Consider the following 18,110-nt stretch of genomic DNA (forward strand, 5'->3'; position numbering starts at 1 on the left):
AAATAATCAAATTTATTTAATAGCATGGGTCGTAGTTTGTGTGAAAAATAGAGACTATTGGCGCTGGTTCCTTTCTTCATTGCCTAATGATCTTGATTTGGGCAATAGAGAGTATCTGACTACCATATCTGATGGTCATAAGGTATGTTATTTATCCATTAGTATGCTCGTAGTTATTAAACATTACATAATTTCACACTTTAATTGATGGGGTTAATACTTGATGATCTTAACATGGAAGTGTACTATGGACTTTGTTGGAGTGTTCCATTCTGGATGGAGAAATGACGTCTCTTTATTTTAGGATAGAAGAAGAATTGTCTACAGCTCACCTCTTCAGTATCTCACGAGCACGAGATGAAGTATCGTTGTTGCTGTTGTACCGTGGACTCTATATAACTTATACTCACTTTGTCCCATAATATGTCCACCAAGAAAAAAAAAATTAGATTTATGATAGATTGATGAATTGATAATTTTATACTTGTATTTAAAGTAAGTGTGACTAAACTTTATTAAGAAGTAAATGATTAAGAGTAATTAAATAGCATAAAATAAGAAGTTTAATATTTTTTATCGATTATTTCTCGTAAGAAACATATTTAAAAAAAAAAAAGGCCCAACATATTAAGGTCAACAATTAAAATGAACTAGTGAAATGACCCGTGAAATCGCGAGTTTGTTTAAACGAAACAGTTTAATGATATGTTTTAGGTATTAAGTGAACGTAAATGTTAAAGTCATTTAGTTTAATGACCCGTGGAATCACAGAGTCCGAGTAAGAAACTCGTCATGAACATTTCATCAAACACCTAAAATTTATATTAAACAATTCACATTCAATCATAAGAGATAATATTGGTTGTCATTTTATAATAAAAGTGTAAATTAAAATATAAATTTAGAATTGGTTTCCTTCTGCTTAGCTTTTATACATTCTCGTACCCAATTCAAAATAATTAATTAAAATAATTCAAAATTATTTAATTATAATAATTAAAATAATTATTAATAAGATTTAATAATAATAATAATTAATTAATAATATTTAATTTTAATTCAAAATTATTTAGATTAATAACAGCACCCACCATGCTTAAATTTTTTTCTTTTGTTTTTTAAATTTTTTTAACAAATGAATTAACCTAATAATGACATCATCATTTTAAAATTTTAATAGAAACTATAGATAGATAGATGTGTATTTTTTTTCACTGACACGTTTTATTAAACACTTGCAAAATATGTGTATTTTTTTAAAGGCAAAATAATAATAATTATTAATATGGAAACTGTTACATTACGAAGCATGCGATAGCATACTTGCAAATAAGCGAAAAAGCCGAAACTACTTTACATAGAGACTATCGAAATTGAACATGAATACATGAGTGATTAGCAGTTGTTTTGAGGTTAGCCAGCGACATCGAACGAATTGGGATTTAACAACCATTGGTTCCAATCGAGAGTGAGTTTTTTCGATCGTTTCGAGATCCATTCGTATGATTTTACTTGAATCTCATTTAGAGACATCGGCCCGTTTCCTTTTTTCTTTTGAAATAGAGCGAGATTTCGATTTTTCCAAATCATATATCCGACTGCCCACTCAACGGCCTGCCATACTCTCGATTTGTTGCCTGATGTGGATACACTTTTCCTTCCCATAAATGCTTCTGCCAAGTTCGAACGAGGCACATTAACTAGGCTCCAGTAACGGTACACTCTCCCACAGATCCTTTGCGAACTCACAGTTAAGAAGGATGTGTTCCACCGTTTTGACATCATTATCGCAAACGAGACATCTCACTGAGTCGAGATCGATGCCACGCTTGTCGAGCTCAACAAGAACGGGTATTCTCTTCATCAATGAACGCCAAATGAAGATTCCGATCTTTTGTGGTAGAAAATTATTCCACATAGTTTCGCTAGCATTTGATGGTTTGGGTAGTATCTTTTCGTCAATCAAATGGGTAAGAGCAGAGGACGAGAAAAGCCCGTTTGCATGCAGGTTAAACATCCAGCTATCCTTTTCCATATTTCCAAAATAGAAGGTGCTGAGCATACTTTTTGTCGGGGTTGGCATGTCGAGTAAATTTCTTAGAGACGGGTGAAGAAATTTGGTCCTATATGTGGGGTCAAGACGAAAGATAAGGTTAAGAAGAAAATTGCGATGGATAGTTCATTTTGTTTACAGGATAGCAGTGATGATGATGAAGTGGGGGGTGCGATTCAAAAAACCTTCATAGATACTCAAAAAGACGGGGATTGTATGTGGTCTTATGTGGGCTCGGGGTCGGGACGTGCGTTAGAGAAAAGGGTTTCTTTTTACGAGTTTAAGAAAGGCGGTTTGAATCCCCTGTCGGCGGGAACTTCCACCAGTGACGGGTTTGGAAACGAGTCGACCTATTTTTTTTATCGACTTGAGAGGCATCGAATGCTCTCATTTGCACCCACGCATGCTAGGTAGGAAAATCCAAGGATCGAACCTGGGTTGCTTGGTAACTAATTTCGGGTCCCGAGTTGCTTGGCAACTAATCGCGGGAATCCTGGAGAAAACCTCCCATTCCTCGGAATCGAACCCGGGTTGCTTGAAAACTAATTGCGGGACCGCCCTACTAAGGCTCGATACCACTCAACTGGAAGGCCGGTGGTGAGTTGGCCTATTTGTTCAAGGCTAGTGTGGGCAAAGGCGTTGACACTAACAACATTGTCGACAGATACTAGAAGTCGTCGTCGTTAGCTTAGTTGGTTATCCATGTTTTCTCAATTCTTGTGTTCGTAGGTCGTGTAGTTCGTTTCCTTGGGGTGAGACTTAAGTTTAGTTAGCTTTAGGTCGTGTTTCGTCACTGGGGTTAGTTTATTGTTTTCGAACCTTGCCCGTGTTTTCTATTTGTATCTTGTTTTCTTTTTTTCTTCCCAAGTTAAAGAATTGTTATAAAGTTTCCGTTTTTTCGCGCAAAAAAAAAAAAAAGGAAAAAAAGAAACAGTGATGAATGAGTAACATTTATGGATGTTTGTTGAGTTTGAAGACATCAGTGGTGTTCACAATGCTATCAAGGTGTGAATATTATTATTGTTACTGGTGTTCTACTGTATCTCAATTAGTATGTTACAGGTTCACTAAAGGTTCAGAATATTATGTTTTACATATACACAACAGAAAATAATGCAGTATAACTTGTCATATAAGCCATAACTTACTGGTTGAAGCTCAACCTTATTGCTGTGCTATTGAATGTCTGGTTAGTTGGTGAAAGCACCAAAAAAGTTACAAGTAGTGCATAAGTGTTCGATCCTTGAACAACGTGTGTTTAAACATTTTCTAGATTTCATAAGCGTCTTCATCTGCTTCCCAGAGAAACTTGGCATACGCAGCTAGAACGTCACTGAAAAACAACATGATATTATTTATATTTATCATTATGAGAATATAAGTCAACACAACTTAATCAAATTCAAATACATATATACATTACATATACTATAGATTTGGTGATTTTATATATCTAAGGAGATTTAGATTAGGTTTCTTTTCCAACAAGTCAAATGGATAAATGTATAAATATTAACTAGAAATCATTTAAAAGTTACCAGATGCATACACGTCACTAAATGTTTGGACATCAGAAGAAAACTTTTCTGACCCAACCCGTTTTGACCCATCACATTGTTGAGTTAATTGGTTTATTTGATGGTATTGAACGCGTCCGTGGAAGTAGCGTGGAATGAATCGATTAAGGGGATGATTGTTGGAGCTAATCGATTCATTGTGTCCCACATCGGAAAGTGAAAGAAACAAATGTGCATATATAAGCTTATGGGAACCTCCCTCTATCACCAATTGGTTTTAGAGAAAAGAGGGACTCATGAGCTTATATACATGGCATGTTGGTGGACCTAAATCGATCCTACAACCTGGTTATAACCCAGATGTCTGGACGGTGCGAAATGGTAATGGCGGTTCAAACTGAGATGACTATGGACGTGACCGAGGAGGAGGTCCGGTGTCCGGGAAGAGTCGAGATGGTATTGAACGCGTCCGTGGAAGTAGTGTGGAATGAATCGATTAAGGGGGGTGGTTGATGGAGCTAATCGATTCATTTTGTCCCACATCGGAAAGTGAAAGAAACAAATGTGCATATATAAGCTTATCGGAACCTCCCTCCCTCATGAGCTTATATGTTGTACATGTTGGTGGATCCGAAATCGATCCTACACACATAATGACCCAAATTGGCACCTTAATTTTTACCTATTGGCTGGAGCAACTTGTACTGATTGTTCAAAGAAACTAGTGGCCTTTTCTTGATCGTGATGAAGTTCCCACATCAACTGAGCGTATTGTGAAACCACTAAACCGTCCCTAGGATCAGCTTGCACTGCACGTAAGTAATATTTCTCAGCTCCTTCAAGGTCTCCCTTAGTCTGTGAATCAACGGTAAGAAAATATAAACGCCGATTCATAAATGTTTGCTACATTACATAAATCCTACAACCTCAAGGCCAAATGCTGTTTTGGGGCTAAGAAAGTATATGAACCTGTTGAAGAAAGCGAGCGTAGTTTCTAAGAAGCAAAGGGTCACAACAGTTTTCATCTACCGCCAAAGATTCCTAAAATTCAATGCAATTTCATTCATGTTAAATGAAAAACAAATGATTTAAATGTAAATTTTAAACTTACGTGAATTTACCTGAATGGGTGTAGCTGCTTCATTGCTCTCTTCATCTTCATCTATTTCCCACATCAAGCTCGCATATGCTGCAAGAACATCACTGCAAAAACAGATATAATTCAATCAGAATGTATACCGTTTTCAAGAACGTTATCATACAAAGCTTCGGGGTTTTCATGGGTTACCAACTACAACATTAATATGAATTTACAAATATTTGAACTGAAATTCTTCAAATGTATTAAACTTAAACTCATATTACTGCTTTAAGCTTGTATAATAATCCATATCCATTTTAAAAATGGGTTGCCATTAAAGGGGCAATTTAGAATGTCAAATTGGGTTATGTTTATCTCAAGTGGGTAATGTAACATCCCGAAATTTCATTCAATGTGAAGAGTAGGGAGTATGTCGTGAGATTATGCGCACCTTCACCGTCTACATCATATCTCACTCATACAAACTCAGAACTCAGAATGTGGTGATTCAAAAGCCCAGATGACATAACTTGTGCACGAACGATGTTATAAAATCTAAAAGCTGAAATTGGTCAGATGCGCCGCAACAGGACCTGAGGACTGATTCTTGCAGTTTTTGTTAGTTGAGGGAAAGTGAAGAAAATGGAAGAAAAAAGGGGTAATCTTGACCCAAAGGGAGCGCTCTCTTGTCCTTGCAACCTAGACCTCCATTTTTACCCATTTGGTAAGTCCCGATCCGAATTTTGTTGCTCTTTATTCTGATTTTTGGGAAGGGTTAGGGTTAGTTGATGATTATAAACCCCAAATTACATGGTTGTTGGTTTAGATTGTTCAGTAGAAAGAGCATGTAAGTACATAGTTTGGCCTTGGCTAAATTTCTTGTTTTGGCTAGAGAATGAGATTTAAGATGAACTCAAGTCATCTTGTTGGTAACTTTGAAAGATTAAATGTGGTGTTTTGAGTTTGAAATTTGTAAAAATGGAGGATGGAAGTCTAGAAATCTTTGGAAGTAGAACTTCATAATTTTGGTTAAAAATTAATAAAATGTGCTTGAATATGTTGTAAATGTAAAAGCTAGATTTAGAAAGAATTAAGTAATTGGTAACAAGTCAAATGGGGTTAGTGAAATGGTTTGGTTGACATGAGTGTCAATCTTGTGGTTAACCAAGCTGGCTATGTTGGTAAGGGGTGAATCATATGTATTGGGATGGTCTTGATAGACAAGTGAGTTGTATGTGTTGTTTTTATGATTGTATAGGTTGATCCTTTTTATACGCTCGGGTGCGGACAAAGGGAAAGGTAAGCTAGGTGATTAGCTTGCTTATATGTTGATAGACCTTGGAATTGTATAGAAGGATGGCTTGTAGTTTCTGAATCTAGTTGGCTTTTAGTAAGGGGTAGCAACCCCGACATTATGCCCATGATACTTGTGTCTTTTGTGGTAAAAAGGGTCATAATGTTATTGTCGAGTCTTGGTGTCAGTTATTGTCGTTATTGGTATTGTATGCTATCTTGTTGTAGTGTAACATGTTTTATAAGATGGTTAAGTGGTTTTGAGCAGATTGTGTATGTGTTTGATGTTGAACTTGTTAACATGGGTCAAAACATCAAGTTTTAAGCTGCAGGGGTAGATGCGCCGCGTCAGGGTACATGCGCCGCAACTGATTATGGTGTGGGAGTTCTGAGAATGTTTAGATGCGGTTGCGTTAGCTGGATGCCGCATAGGTCGAGATGCGCAGCATCTATCTACGATGCGCCGCATCTGAGTATGAAAGTAATAGAAAAAGAATTTGGTCGGCATTTTGGTTGTCGGGTGTAAATACATTTGAGGTAATGGCTAGGAGTGGAGCAAATCAAAAGTCAACCAACGTGTATTATCTGATAACCCCTAAATCACTTCATATCATGACGGAAGAAATAAATAATACACAAAAAGTGTTTATGGATCAATATGAACTGTACTCAAAAGGTTACCTATTTTGACATGTTATCCAACCAGTTTAACCCGTCATTAGTCACAAAAGTACTAATTACTCACCTGTCATTCGGGGCAGCAGAAACAGCAGCTTCAAAATAACCCAAGGCTCTATCTTGGTCATGATGAAGCTCCCACACCAACTTAGCATATTTCATAAGAATCTCACCGTCTTTAGGATCTGCTTGTGTTGCACGAAAATAGTATTCTTCAGCTCCATTAACATCTCCGTTCGACTGTCATGCCAACAAAGCTAAAAATGTATTGAATCACTAAATAAACTCGTGACCAAATTAGACTCCAAATTACGAATTGTGTATCGATGTCGATCAGATTGAAAGAATTTGGTGAAACTACCAATGATCGATAACCAAATGAAGGTACTTAAACATCGATCAACGATCATCAACCACCCAAAACTTTAACCATGAAGCACTACTATCTTAGCATAAGAATAAGAAAATATCCTTAAAAGACATCCCTTTTGGACTTTCATTAGCATATCCATTTAAACGCAATTAACGGGTGAATTCAATTTAATTATTTTCTGATAACTTTAATAAAATAAATATAAAAACTGATTCTTAAATTAGCGATATTCACTAGAAGTGTTCTCTATATCACTATATGCCTATTCTGTAGTTCTAGTTTCATCTTTAGTGGCAAAATGCTTGCTAGTTTTGAGACAAAATTTGTAAACAAAGGTTGTTTAATATAAAAATTAAATCTTTTTAATTAACAAGAAGAAAAATATTATTTATATATATCCTCAATCTAAATAACTTAACTCTAGAAACAATACAGTAATAATTACATTACATTCAATATGAAAATTTAGTAATTTTCACCTGCAAAAGATGAGCATATTTCTTCAAGAACACAGGGTTTGAAGGATCTTCTTTTATCATCTTCTTATAATGCTCCAAAATATCACCACTTTCATCAAATGTTTGATTTTTATTGTCCATAATTTTCAAATTTTCAAATGAACCAATTGTCTTTCCAAAACTAAACTCACTACTAGCTTGTTGTTTGACTTTTGAATTTTGTTGTTTCTGAATCCCAATTTCAATCAACCCTTCTTCATCAGCATACACAGAAAAAGATGGCTCACTATGCAACATTAATATTCTTTTTTTTTTTTCTTTCTCTTGACAAGTAAAGATGCAAAATCTTGATTTAGTGGACGGAAAACAAACTATCAAACTGAAATTATGGGATCTAATTATGGGAGTTGAAACCCAAAAGTGGATTATGTGAAATTTGCTATGGGAATTTCAGTGATGAAGATGTGGTGAGCAATTGAAGAAGTGATCCGTAGTGCAAGTATTTATTTTGTTTTTTATATTTTCTAGCTTGGATAAGATCCAAGAAAAGAGGTACGAAGGAGCACTTCACTGAATTCTTATTTTCTTATTTTACATTATTTTTTAATAAATTAATATCGAAAATTACCGATTCAGTCTTTTTTTTTTTTTTTTTTAAATTATGTTAATGTTGATGTTAATATTCTTTTAACTAGAAAAATTTTGATCCGCAAATTGAAAGACTCGAACCCAAGTCATTTATCTTAACAATTCATGAACTTACCATTTATTCTAGCTATCCACTCGTTATAATAAGTTCAGTTTCTTTATTTTATATATATGCTTTCCTCAAAAAAAAAAAAAAAAAAAAAAAAAAACTGTTTCGAATATCGTTAGTTGCGTTTTGTTTGTAAAATTATTTCGAGTAGAACGATGATAATGGGGAAACCTAGCTCGCGACGGAAAGAAGATAAACCCCGTAAAAAAATTGTGTGAAATGTTTTTGATGATTATTACTCTGTATATTAAAATAGAAGTTACATTTAGTACCCTATTTGAGGGGTGAAACTATTGAGGGGGTGAAACTGTAAATATTGATCGAAGGTTGAATTTGGTGTCAAAAGTTGAGGGGCTGAGAGATGTAATGTTGGGATGGTGGTTAGGTTGTCGACTTGTCGTATGGATGCTTTGAAGGACCAAAAACGACCAAAATTATGCCCTTTAATATATAAGGGTAATTAACATTTGTATCTAAATACTCCGTGGTCTTTTAATTTATATAAATAATAATATTAATCATTAAAAATTTAAATGTAAGTAATATATAGAAGGTTTTTTTTTTTTAAAGGCAATATAATTTTATTAATAACTCAAGGTAGCGCAATAACGCAAAACTACCAAGTACTCAAGGTTACATCTCAAGTAAACACAAAGATGTCAAGATGGCAACAAGAAGAATATATATAAATATCTCACAAGTGATTACGAATAAATACTACAAGGATTATGAAGCCAAGCATTCCAATCGATGATTTTTTCTTTGCACCTTCTCGCAACCCATTCAAAACTTTTAACTTGAATTTCACAAACCGCAACCGGAACGGTCCAATCTTTGTTTTTGAAGACTTTTTCGTTTCGGTTTTTCCACAAATAGTATATACACGTCCATATCACCGCTTGCCACATATGTTTACCTAAATTCGAATTAATATGCCACGAGTTGTCGGATAGTAGAGATCGTAAGTCCAAATTTGGAGGACGTGGTACGCTCCACCAATCGAAAATCTTGTGCCATACGTTACGAACTTTCTCACAAGATAAAAGGGAGTGACAAATGCTTTCGATGTCGTTGTCACAAATTGGACAGCGGACCGAATGTAATTCAACTGCCCTCTTATCCTATAACGACCCGCCAAAATCGCTATTGACGCGGTACGTTATCTACGGTCCCACAGCGAGGTTTCGACCTCTATATGATACGTTTTGATAAAATATTGCTTTCATTTTTTTTTAAATACTTTCTATACATTGAAAGTTTACCAAAATATAGACATATCCCAAATATATATGACAACTTATACAAAATGACTAAATCATCAATTTATTTAATAACAGATTATAACAATAATATTTGAATGCAATGTCTTTTTGAAAATATGGCATAAAAGACTCCATGCAGCACCTTGAGCAAATAACAAGCAGACAGCGGAAGCACTTTTGAAAAACCTGAGAATAAACATGCTAAAAGTGTCAACCAAAAGGTTGGTGAGTTCATAAGTTTATCGTAACAACCGTTATCGATAGTTTCAATAGACCACAAGATTTCATAATCATAAACATAATACACTCGCAAGTGTATGTAAAGCTTTCTAAGTGGTTGAGCACTTGGTAACCATACTTAACATTTAATCAACGTCGCATATTCCATTTATTATGAAATCTCACTACACCGTACCAAGTGTAGTCACCAAAACGAAGTACTGTGCAACTGGTCGTCCAGTCCGGTTGGGGTTGTCAGGCCCGATAGATCTATCAACAGGATTTGCGTTTACAATACCCATGTAAATAGTAGTTACCAAGCTACAGGGAAATATGCCAGTGGTACAACTCAACGTAGAATATATTTTTAAGTACTTGTGTCTATTTTGTAAACATTTATAAAAGCAGCGCATGTATTCTCAGCCCAAAAATATATATTGCAAAAGCAATTAAAAAGGGAGCAAATGAAACTCACCTGACAACTTCAGAAATAAATCACAGAGATGTGACCGAATATCGGAATGAAAGTAACCGTAGACCTCAACCTAGAGAACATATATTGGTCAATAAGTGTCTAATAAGCTAGGTCGGTCCATAGGGTAAGTATAGTCCTATTGCTCAAGTCCGACTCATAAATTTAGCGAAGTTTAGCAAAAGTCAACAAAAGTCAACCGAAGTCAAAGTAAGTCAAATGTAAGTCAAACGCAAGTCAAACACAGTCAACATGGTCAAGACAAATAAACAATCTCATAATATTACCCAAGTTGGTCAAATAGTCAAACATAAGTCAAACTTAGGTTATCTATTTTTACTTAGATAAAATATTATTTACATATATGTATTATTTAGGTATTTTGCAGCTGATTTCGGGTCCCATCAACTTTGATATAATACCTTAGGTCATGACCATTGGAAAGTATATCATCCCACCTTTCTATAGACAGTTTATTTGACGAAAACGGAGTTACGGTTTAAAAGTTATGGCCTCGCGAAAACAGCCTCCCGAAACATAAACTGCTGATAAAATGTAAACTGCTGATAAAATGCCAAGTGTTCAAAATCAGCAACGATTACCCATTTTCACGCTTGTTTTAAACCTGTTTAGACTTAAACAAAATCATACATATAATATATCGTTTTAAAGCATGTCGTAAATACTTTCAATGCCAATTAATAGTTTTTATCCAGACTTAACTGATTTCAACTTACGAGTCCGCAAAGTAGACCCAAGAGTCATTTTTGACACTTTACCAAAACTAAAAGTCAGCCCCAACATCCTGTTTTCAGGCTCGTTTTAAACTAGTTTTGACTCGACAAAATCATACATATCTTATATCATTTTGAAGCATCTCATATCTACTGTCTGACCCAATTAATAGCTTTCGCCATAACTTAATCATTTATAATTTACGAGCCTACAAATTGAGCCCGAGAGTCATTTTGACAATTTCACTAAAATAATAAAAAAATTTCATTGACAACTCAAATTCCAAACCATAATACTTGAGCATGTAAAAATCATGTCATAAGTTTAAAAATGATATTTTAGACGTGTTACATACCTTTGATCCTCAAAATTTCGCATATTGGTCAGAGTAGACGCGTATGACTCAAATGGGTCATAAATACCCATTTTGATCAAAACATGCCAAAATCATTTTTAAAATATTACAAACTTCAAACTTACTTAAATTGATATATCGGACGTGTCCTCGGTGCCCGTTACCCATTTTGACACTTTTTGGCTTAAACGGGTTAAATGTCCAAACGAACGGTTTAAATTACATGGTTTATACATATACAAAATTACCACTTTAGAACACCCCACACTATATGAAATAGTTAATATAAGTGTATTAAGTTCATACAAAAAGTTTCAAGTCTCAAGTATTGGTCATTATTTTTATAACCCGAAACATTTGCAAAAACACAAGTTTAAAACAAGGTTTACAGCAGCAACTTCTGTGATTTTTAGAAAAATCATCGCAACTCCAAATCAGTCACTGCTAATTGGAGATGCGGCGTTTTTAAGTAGAGAATCTACCTAATTTTTCGTATAGTCTGATTTGTCCCAGAATAGCCCCAGTTACAGAATACGTTAAACTATGTTCGTGTAGTTTTCAGAAATCAAACAGCATTTTTATTAACATGTACCAAACTTTGAACGAGCGTAAAAGTCTAAAGAAAATTCGAATCGACCCGATTCTTGAGTCTAATATCAGTGGTTTTTCAAGTCCAACAACCCTATGAACTTATATTATCAGTTATATGTCATTTAGCATGCCAAAAACGTTCACCTTTATTCATACAAAAACATAACTTCAATCGTTCATAACTTAAGTTCTATAAATCGAAAACATATGATATCTAAACGAAAAGTTAATAATTTTTCAAGATCTTTTAAAATATTATCATGCCAAGAACAGATTGTAAACTCAACTTTTCCAGATTAGCAATATCAAATACGAATTTTCAAATCAAAATCAATTAATCACAATTTTTGATCTAGAAATCAAAATCGCGCAATATCTATATGAAAAATTAACTACTCTTCGATAGCAATTCAATTATGAACTTTGATTAACTGTATTTAACATGTAAGAATGAGTTCATATCAGTTCAAAAATGGAATTTCATTATAACTACTCAAATGATCAATTAAACACCATTTCATTTGTAAATATTCAAGGACTTGAGCACTAGACACTATATCTACCCTAATATGTATCAAAAACATGAAAACTCAAAAATTAGAGTTTTTAAAACTTACCCTAATCAAGAAATTATTAGTATAGATGTGTAGAGCTCTTCGAGAGGAGTCCGAATATGTAAACGATTTTATGATCAAGTGATTTCTTGAAGGTGTTTTTGAGGAAAGAAGATCGATGAAGATGATGAATAGTAGATGGGTGTTCTTAAGAGAAAAATTGTGTACGTGGTTGTTTGATGAAATGAATCTGATGTAGATAATATAGATAAGACAGAGTCACGGGTAAATATCTATCTCAATAATAGATATCACGGGTATTAACTTTATAGTCACGGGTATAGATATATCATGGGTGTAATATTAAATAAACACGGGTTATAAATTTTTGTAGTCACGGGTTTAATAGTAAGGAAATATAGATATAATATATAGTCAAAGGTAATTATCAATGGCATTTACGGGTATCCCTAAAATATATATATTAGATTTTTATTAGATTTTTATCCGTTATCTAAAACCCAATGTATTTTGCCTTAACATGTTTCTGTGATTGATAAATTTTATATTTAAAAAAATACATCTATGTATATTGTTCGAAACCTTTTATATTTAATTCCAGTCAATTATTAAGATTATGTTTAAATATCACTATAATATTTAAATTGTATGATAGAGTAATTATAATGTTTATAAGTCATTATTACGTAAATTATGGGAGTAGTTGGCAAGTGGGTTACGAATTTTTATATCCATTATATAATATAAAATATTATAATAATAAACTGAATTATTAGTTTGAATTATTAAACCGAATTATTAATTTGAATTATTAATTCATTTATTAGTTTGAATTATTAGTGTATAAAACTATATATCTAGAAACGTTCGTATAATACGCGTATAAATACTTGTTGAATAAAAATATAAGTATCATCATCCTACTTAATTAAAATGATTTTCAAAACTCAATTGTTATATAACCTAATTAATAAAATTAATAATCATACATTTTGTTGTCTTAAAATTTATTTTTTTTTCGTTTTCACTAACCGTAGTGTTTTCAAAAAAAATATAACCAATATTAATAGAAGTATATTATAAAAAAAAATTTACATATAAAATTGTAGATTTTAAGTAACGGTTGTTATGTTTTTTTAACGGAAAGTTAACGGAAAAAGTCGGGTTATTACAGTACCTACCCCTTAAAGAAAATTTCGTCCCGAAATTTTGGTTAGTGCGATTAAACGGCGTTTAGGAAAACAAGTGAGGATAGAAATGTTTGTCTTGACGTAGTAAGATCGAGCATCTTGTAGTTAAGTATGAAAGTTGGGTAAAACGAGATCATATTCCTTTGGTGACGAATACCTTCGAATAAACTGCTCGGAGTGCAAGTATGATATGACAAAGATGGGAAGGAAATCAAGTGTGACCTCAAATGATGTCACATATATAGTCAGAGTATATTCAGATGTCAGCAGAGAAAATAAATGAGTCATGTAACATGATACGTGTTGAAGGTAAGGTTGATCAAGCATTACCACCATCACGTTCCATTAGAACTTCCGCATGACTTACCGTAATATAACCATGTTGATCGGGCGTCATTATATTACACTAACTCATGCTTCCATTCCAACACTACTCCAAAATATTTATGGATATAAAACAAGTGTCATTTTCCAGAATTTATAAATTGAAATGATTTCAAAAAGGGGTGTACTAAAAATAGTACGAGAATATAATATTTAATTTAATTAATAATATTGAAAGGGTAATGACGTAAGAATGTCTTTGAAACTATTGAGAATCTTCGTGAGTCGGATAAGACTTCTTCCGAATTACAATTCGAGATGTCGGGAGTTTCTGAATCGAAGCACATAAGCACATAATATAACACATATGATATCTATAAAAATATATAAGTAATAACTCACATAGGAATGTCGGGAATTTCGAAAGTCCTGAATGACACTTCCTAGTTTTTCACTAACCGGGGTGTTGAAAATGACTTGAGCAGGAGAAGGCTTGTAATCAGAAGGAGAAGTACTTTCTCACCGATAGTAATAATAATATTATATTAATGTCAGAATATGCACATAATCACGTATAAGTGTAACGACACGGTTGTAGACTAGACCACTAATGTATCCAAACAGTCCAGGTCAGACACACTAATGCACCTAACTCCCTACAACCAACGCTCTGATACCACATATAACGACCCGCCAAAATCGCTATTGACGCGGTACGTTATCTACGGTCCCACAGCGAGGTTTCGACCTCTATATGATACGTTTTGATAAAATATTGCTTTCATTTTTTTTTAAATACTTTCTATACATAGAAAGTTTACCAAAATATAGACATATCCCAAATATATATGACAACTTATACAAAATGACTAAATCATCAATTTATTTAATAACAGATTATAACAATAATATTTGAATGCAATGTCTTTTTGAAAATATGGCATAAAAGACTCCATGCAGCACCTTGAGCAAATATCAAGCAGACAACGGAAGCACTTTTGAAAAACCTGAGAATAAACATGCTAAAAGTGTCAACCAAAAGGTTGGTGAGTTCATAAGTTTATCGTAACAACCGTTATCGATAGTTTCAATAGACCACAAGATTTCATAATCATAAACACAATACACTCGCAAGTGTATGTAAAGCATTCTAAGTGGTTGAGCACTTGGTAACCATACTTAACATTTAATCAACGTCGCATATTCCCTTTATTATGAAATCTCACTACACCGTACCAAGTGTAGTCACCAAAACGAAGTACTGTGCAACCGTTGAATACTGGTCGTCCAGTCCGGTTGGGGTTGTCAGGCCCGATAGATCTATCAACAGGATTCGCGTTTACAATACCCATGTAAATAGTAGTTACCAAGCTACAGGGAAATATGCCAGTGGTACAACTCAACGTAGAATATATTTTTAAGTACTTGTGTCTATTTTGTAAACATTTATAAAAGCAGCCCATGTATTCTCAGCCCAAAAATATATATTGCAAAAGCAATTAAAAAGGGAGCAAATGAAACTCACCTGACAACTTCAGAAATAAATCACAGAGATGTGACCGAATATCGGAATGAAAGTAACCGTAGACCTCAACCTAGAGAACATATGTTGGTCAATAAGTGTCTAATAAGCTAGGTCGGTCCATAGAGTAAGTATAGTCCTATTGCTCAAGTCCGACTCATAAATTTAGCAAAGTTTAGCAAAAGTCAACAAAAGTCAACCGAAGTCAAAGTAAGTCAAATGTAAGTCAAACGCAAGTCAAACACAGTCAACATGGTCAAGACAAATAAACAATCTCATAATATTACCCAAGTTGGTCAAATAGTCAAACATAAGTCAAACTTAGGTTATCTATTTTTACTTAGATAAAATATTATTTACATATATGTATTATTTAGGTATTTTGCAGATGATTTCGGGTCCCATCAACTTTGATATAATACCTTAGGTCATGACCATTGGAAAGTATATCATCCCACCTTTCTATAGACAGTTTATTTGACGAAAACGGAGTTACGGTTTAAAAGTTATGGCCTCGCGAAAACAGCCTCCCGAAACATAAACTGCTGATAAAATGTAAACTGCTGATAAAATGCTAAGTGTTCAAAATCAGCAACGATTACCCATTTTCACGCTTGTTTTAAACCTGTTTAGACTTAAACAAAATCATACATATAATATATCGTTTTAAAGCATGTCGTAAATACTTTCAATGCCAATTAATAGTTTTTATCCAGACTTAACTGATTTCAACTTACGAGTCCGCAAAGTAGACCCAAGAGTCATTTTTGACACTTTACCAAAACTAAAAGTCAGCCCCAACATCCTGTTTTCAGGCTCGTTTTAAACTAGTTTTGACTCGACAAAATCATACATATCTTATATCATTTTGAAGTATCTCATATCTACTGTCTGACCCAATTAATATCTTTCGCCATAACTTAATCATTTATAATTTACGAGCCTACAAATTGAGCCCGAGAGTCATTTTGACAATTTCACTAAAATAATAAAAAAATTTCATTGACAACTCAAATTCCAAACCATAATACTTGAGCATGTAAAAATCATGTCATAAGTTTAAAAATGATATTTTAGACGTGTTACATACCTTTGATCCTCAAAATTTCGCATATTGGTCAGAGTAGACGCGTATGACTCAAATGGGTCATAAATACCCATTTTGATCAAAACATGCCAAAATCATTTTTAAAATATTACAAACTTCAAACTTACTTAAATTGATATATCGGACGTGTCCTCGGTGCCCGTTACCCATTTTGACACTTTTTGGCTTAAACGGGTTAAATGTCCAAACGGACGGTTTAAATTACATGGTTTATACATATACAAAATTACCACTTTAGAACACCCCACACTATATGAAATAGTTAATATAAGTGTATTAAGTTCATACAAAAAGTTTCAAGTCTCAAGTATTGGTCATTATTTTTATAACCCGAAACATTTGCAAAAACACAAGTTTAAAACAAGGTTTACAGCAGCAACTTCTGTGATTTTTAGAAAAATCATCGCAACTCCAAATCAGTCACTGCTAATTGGAGATGCGGCGTTTTTAAGTAGAGAATCTACCTAATTTTTCGTATAGTCTGATTTGTCCCAGAATAGCCCCAGTTACAGAATACGTTAAACTATGTTCGTGCAGTTTTCAGAAATCAAACAGCATTTTTATTAACATGTATCAAACTTTGAACGAGCGTAAAAGTCTAAAGAAAATTCGAATCGACCCGATTCTTGAGTCTAATATCAGTGGTTTTTCAAGTCCAACAACCCTATGAACTTATATTATTATTTATATGTCATTTAGCATGCCAAAAACGTTCACCTTTATTCATACAAAAACATAACTTCAATCGTTCATAACTTAAGTTCTATAAATCGAAAACATATGATATCTAAACGAAAAGTTAATAATTTTTCAAGATCTTTTCAAATATTATCATGCCAAGAACAGATTGTAAACTCAACTTTTCCAGATTAGCAATATCAAATACGAATTTTCAAATCAAAATCAATTAATCACAATTTTTGATCTAGAAATTAAAATCGCGCAATATCTATATGAAAAATTAACTACTCTTCGATAGCAATTCAATTATGAACTTTGATTAACTGTATTTAACATGTAAGAATGAGTTCATATCAGTTCAAAAATGGAATTTCATTATAACTACTCAAATGATCAATTAAACACCATTTCATTTGTAAATATTCAAGGACTTGAGCACTAGACACTATATCTACCCTAATATGTATCAAAAACATGAAAACTCAAAAATTAGAGTTTTTAAAACTTACCCTAATCAAGAAATTATTAGTATAGATGTGTAGAGCTCTTCGAGAGGAGTCCGAATATGTAAACGATTTTATGATCAAGTGATTTCTTGAAGGTGTTTTTGAGGAAAGAAGATCGATGAAGATGATGAATAGTAGATGGGTGTTCTTAAGAGAAAAATTGTGTACGTGGTTGTTTGATGAAATGAATCTGATGTAGATAATATAGATAAGACAGAGTCACGGGTAAATATCTATCTCAATAATAATAATAGATATCACGGGTATTAACTTTATAGTCACGGGTATAGATATATCATGGGTGTAATATTAAATAAACACGGGTTATAAATTTTTGTAGTCACGGGTTTAATAGTAAGG

At 33.4% G+C, this 18,110-nt stretch overlaps 2 protein-coding genes across 2 annotated transcripts; both read right to left on the reverse strand.

Annotated features, from left to right (window-relative positions):
• Positions 1-1,696: 1,696 nt before the first annotated feature.
• On the reverse strand, positions 1,697-2,035 carry LOC139841517 (uncharacterized). Its single transcript, XM_071831730.1, has one exon. It carries the CDS (start codon positions 2,033-2,035, stop codon positions 1,697-1,699), a length of 339 nt encoding a protein of 112 aa, XP_071687831.1.
• A 1,004-nt stretch (positions 2,036-3,039) lies between these two features.
• LOC139843413 (uncharacterized) lies at positions 3,040-7,961 on the reverse strand. The gene is made up of 6 exons (XM_071833481.1): positions 7,475-7,961; positions 6,690-6,862; positions 4,692-4,773; positions 4,540-4,611; positions 4,253-4,425; positions 3,040-3,386 (listed from the first exon to the last, which is right to left on the reverse strand). Exons 1-6 carry the CDS (start codon positions 7,748-7,750, stop codon positions 3,323-3,325), a joined length of 840 nt encoding a protein of 279 aa, XP_071689582.1. The 5' UTR covers positions 7,751-7,961; the 3' UTR covers positions 3,040-3,322.
• Between the last annotated feature and the right edge of the window lie 10,149 nt (positions 7,962-18,110).

This window comes from Rutidosis leptorrhynchoides, chromosome 4 (genome assembly GCF_046630445.1).
Source record: "Rutidosis leptorrhynchoides isolate AG116_Rl617_1_P2 chromosome 4, CSIRO_AGI_Rlap_v1, whole genome shotgun sequence".
NCBI classification, from domain to species: Eukaryota; Viridiplantae; Streptophyta; class Magnoliopsida; order Asterales; family Asteraceae; genus Rutidosis; species Rutidosis leptorrhynchoides.

Coding starts and splice junctions, on each gene's coding strand:
- LOC139841517 (XM_071831730.1), bottom strand. CDS start 2,035: ATGGAAAAGGATAGCTGGATGTTTAACCTGCATGCAAACGGGCTTTTC.
- LOC139843413 (XM_071833481.1), bottom strand. CDS start 7,750: ATGTTGCATAGTGAGCCATCTTTTTCTGTGTATGCTGATGAAGAAGGG. Junction 6,863..7,474: donor AATATGCTCATCTTTTGCAG/GTGAAAATTACT, acceptor TTGGCATGACAG/TCGAACGGAGATGTTAATGG. Junction 4,774..6,689: donor TCTGCTGCCCCGAATGACAG/GTGAGTAATTAG, acceptor CTGTTTTTGCAG/TGATGTTCTTGCAGCATATG.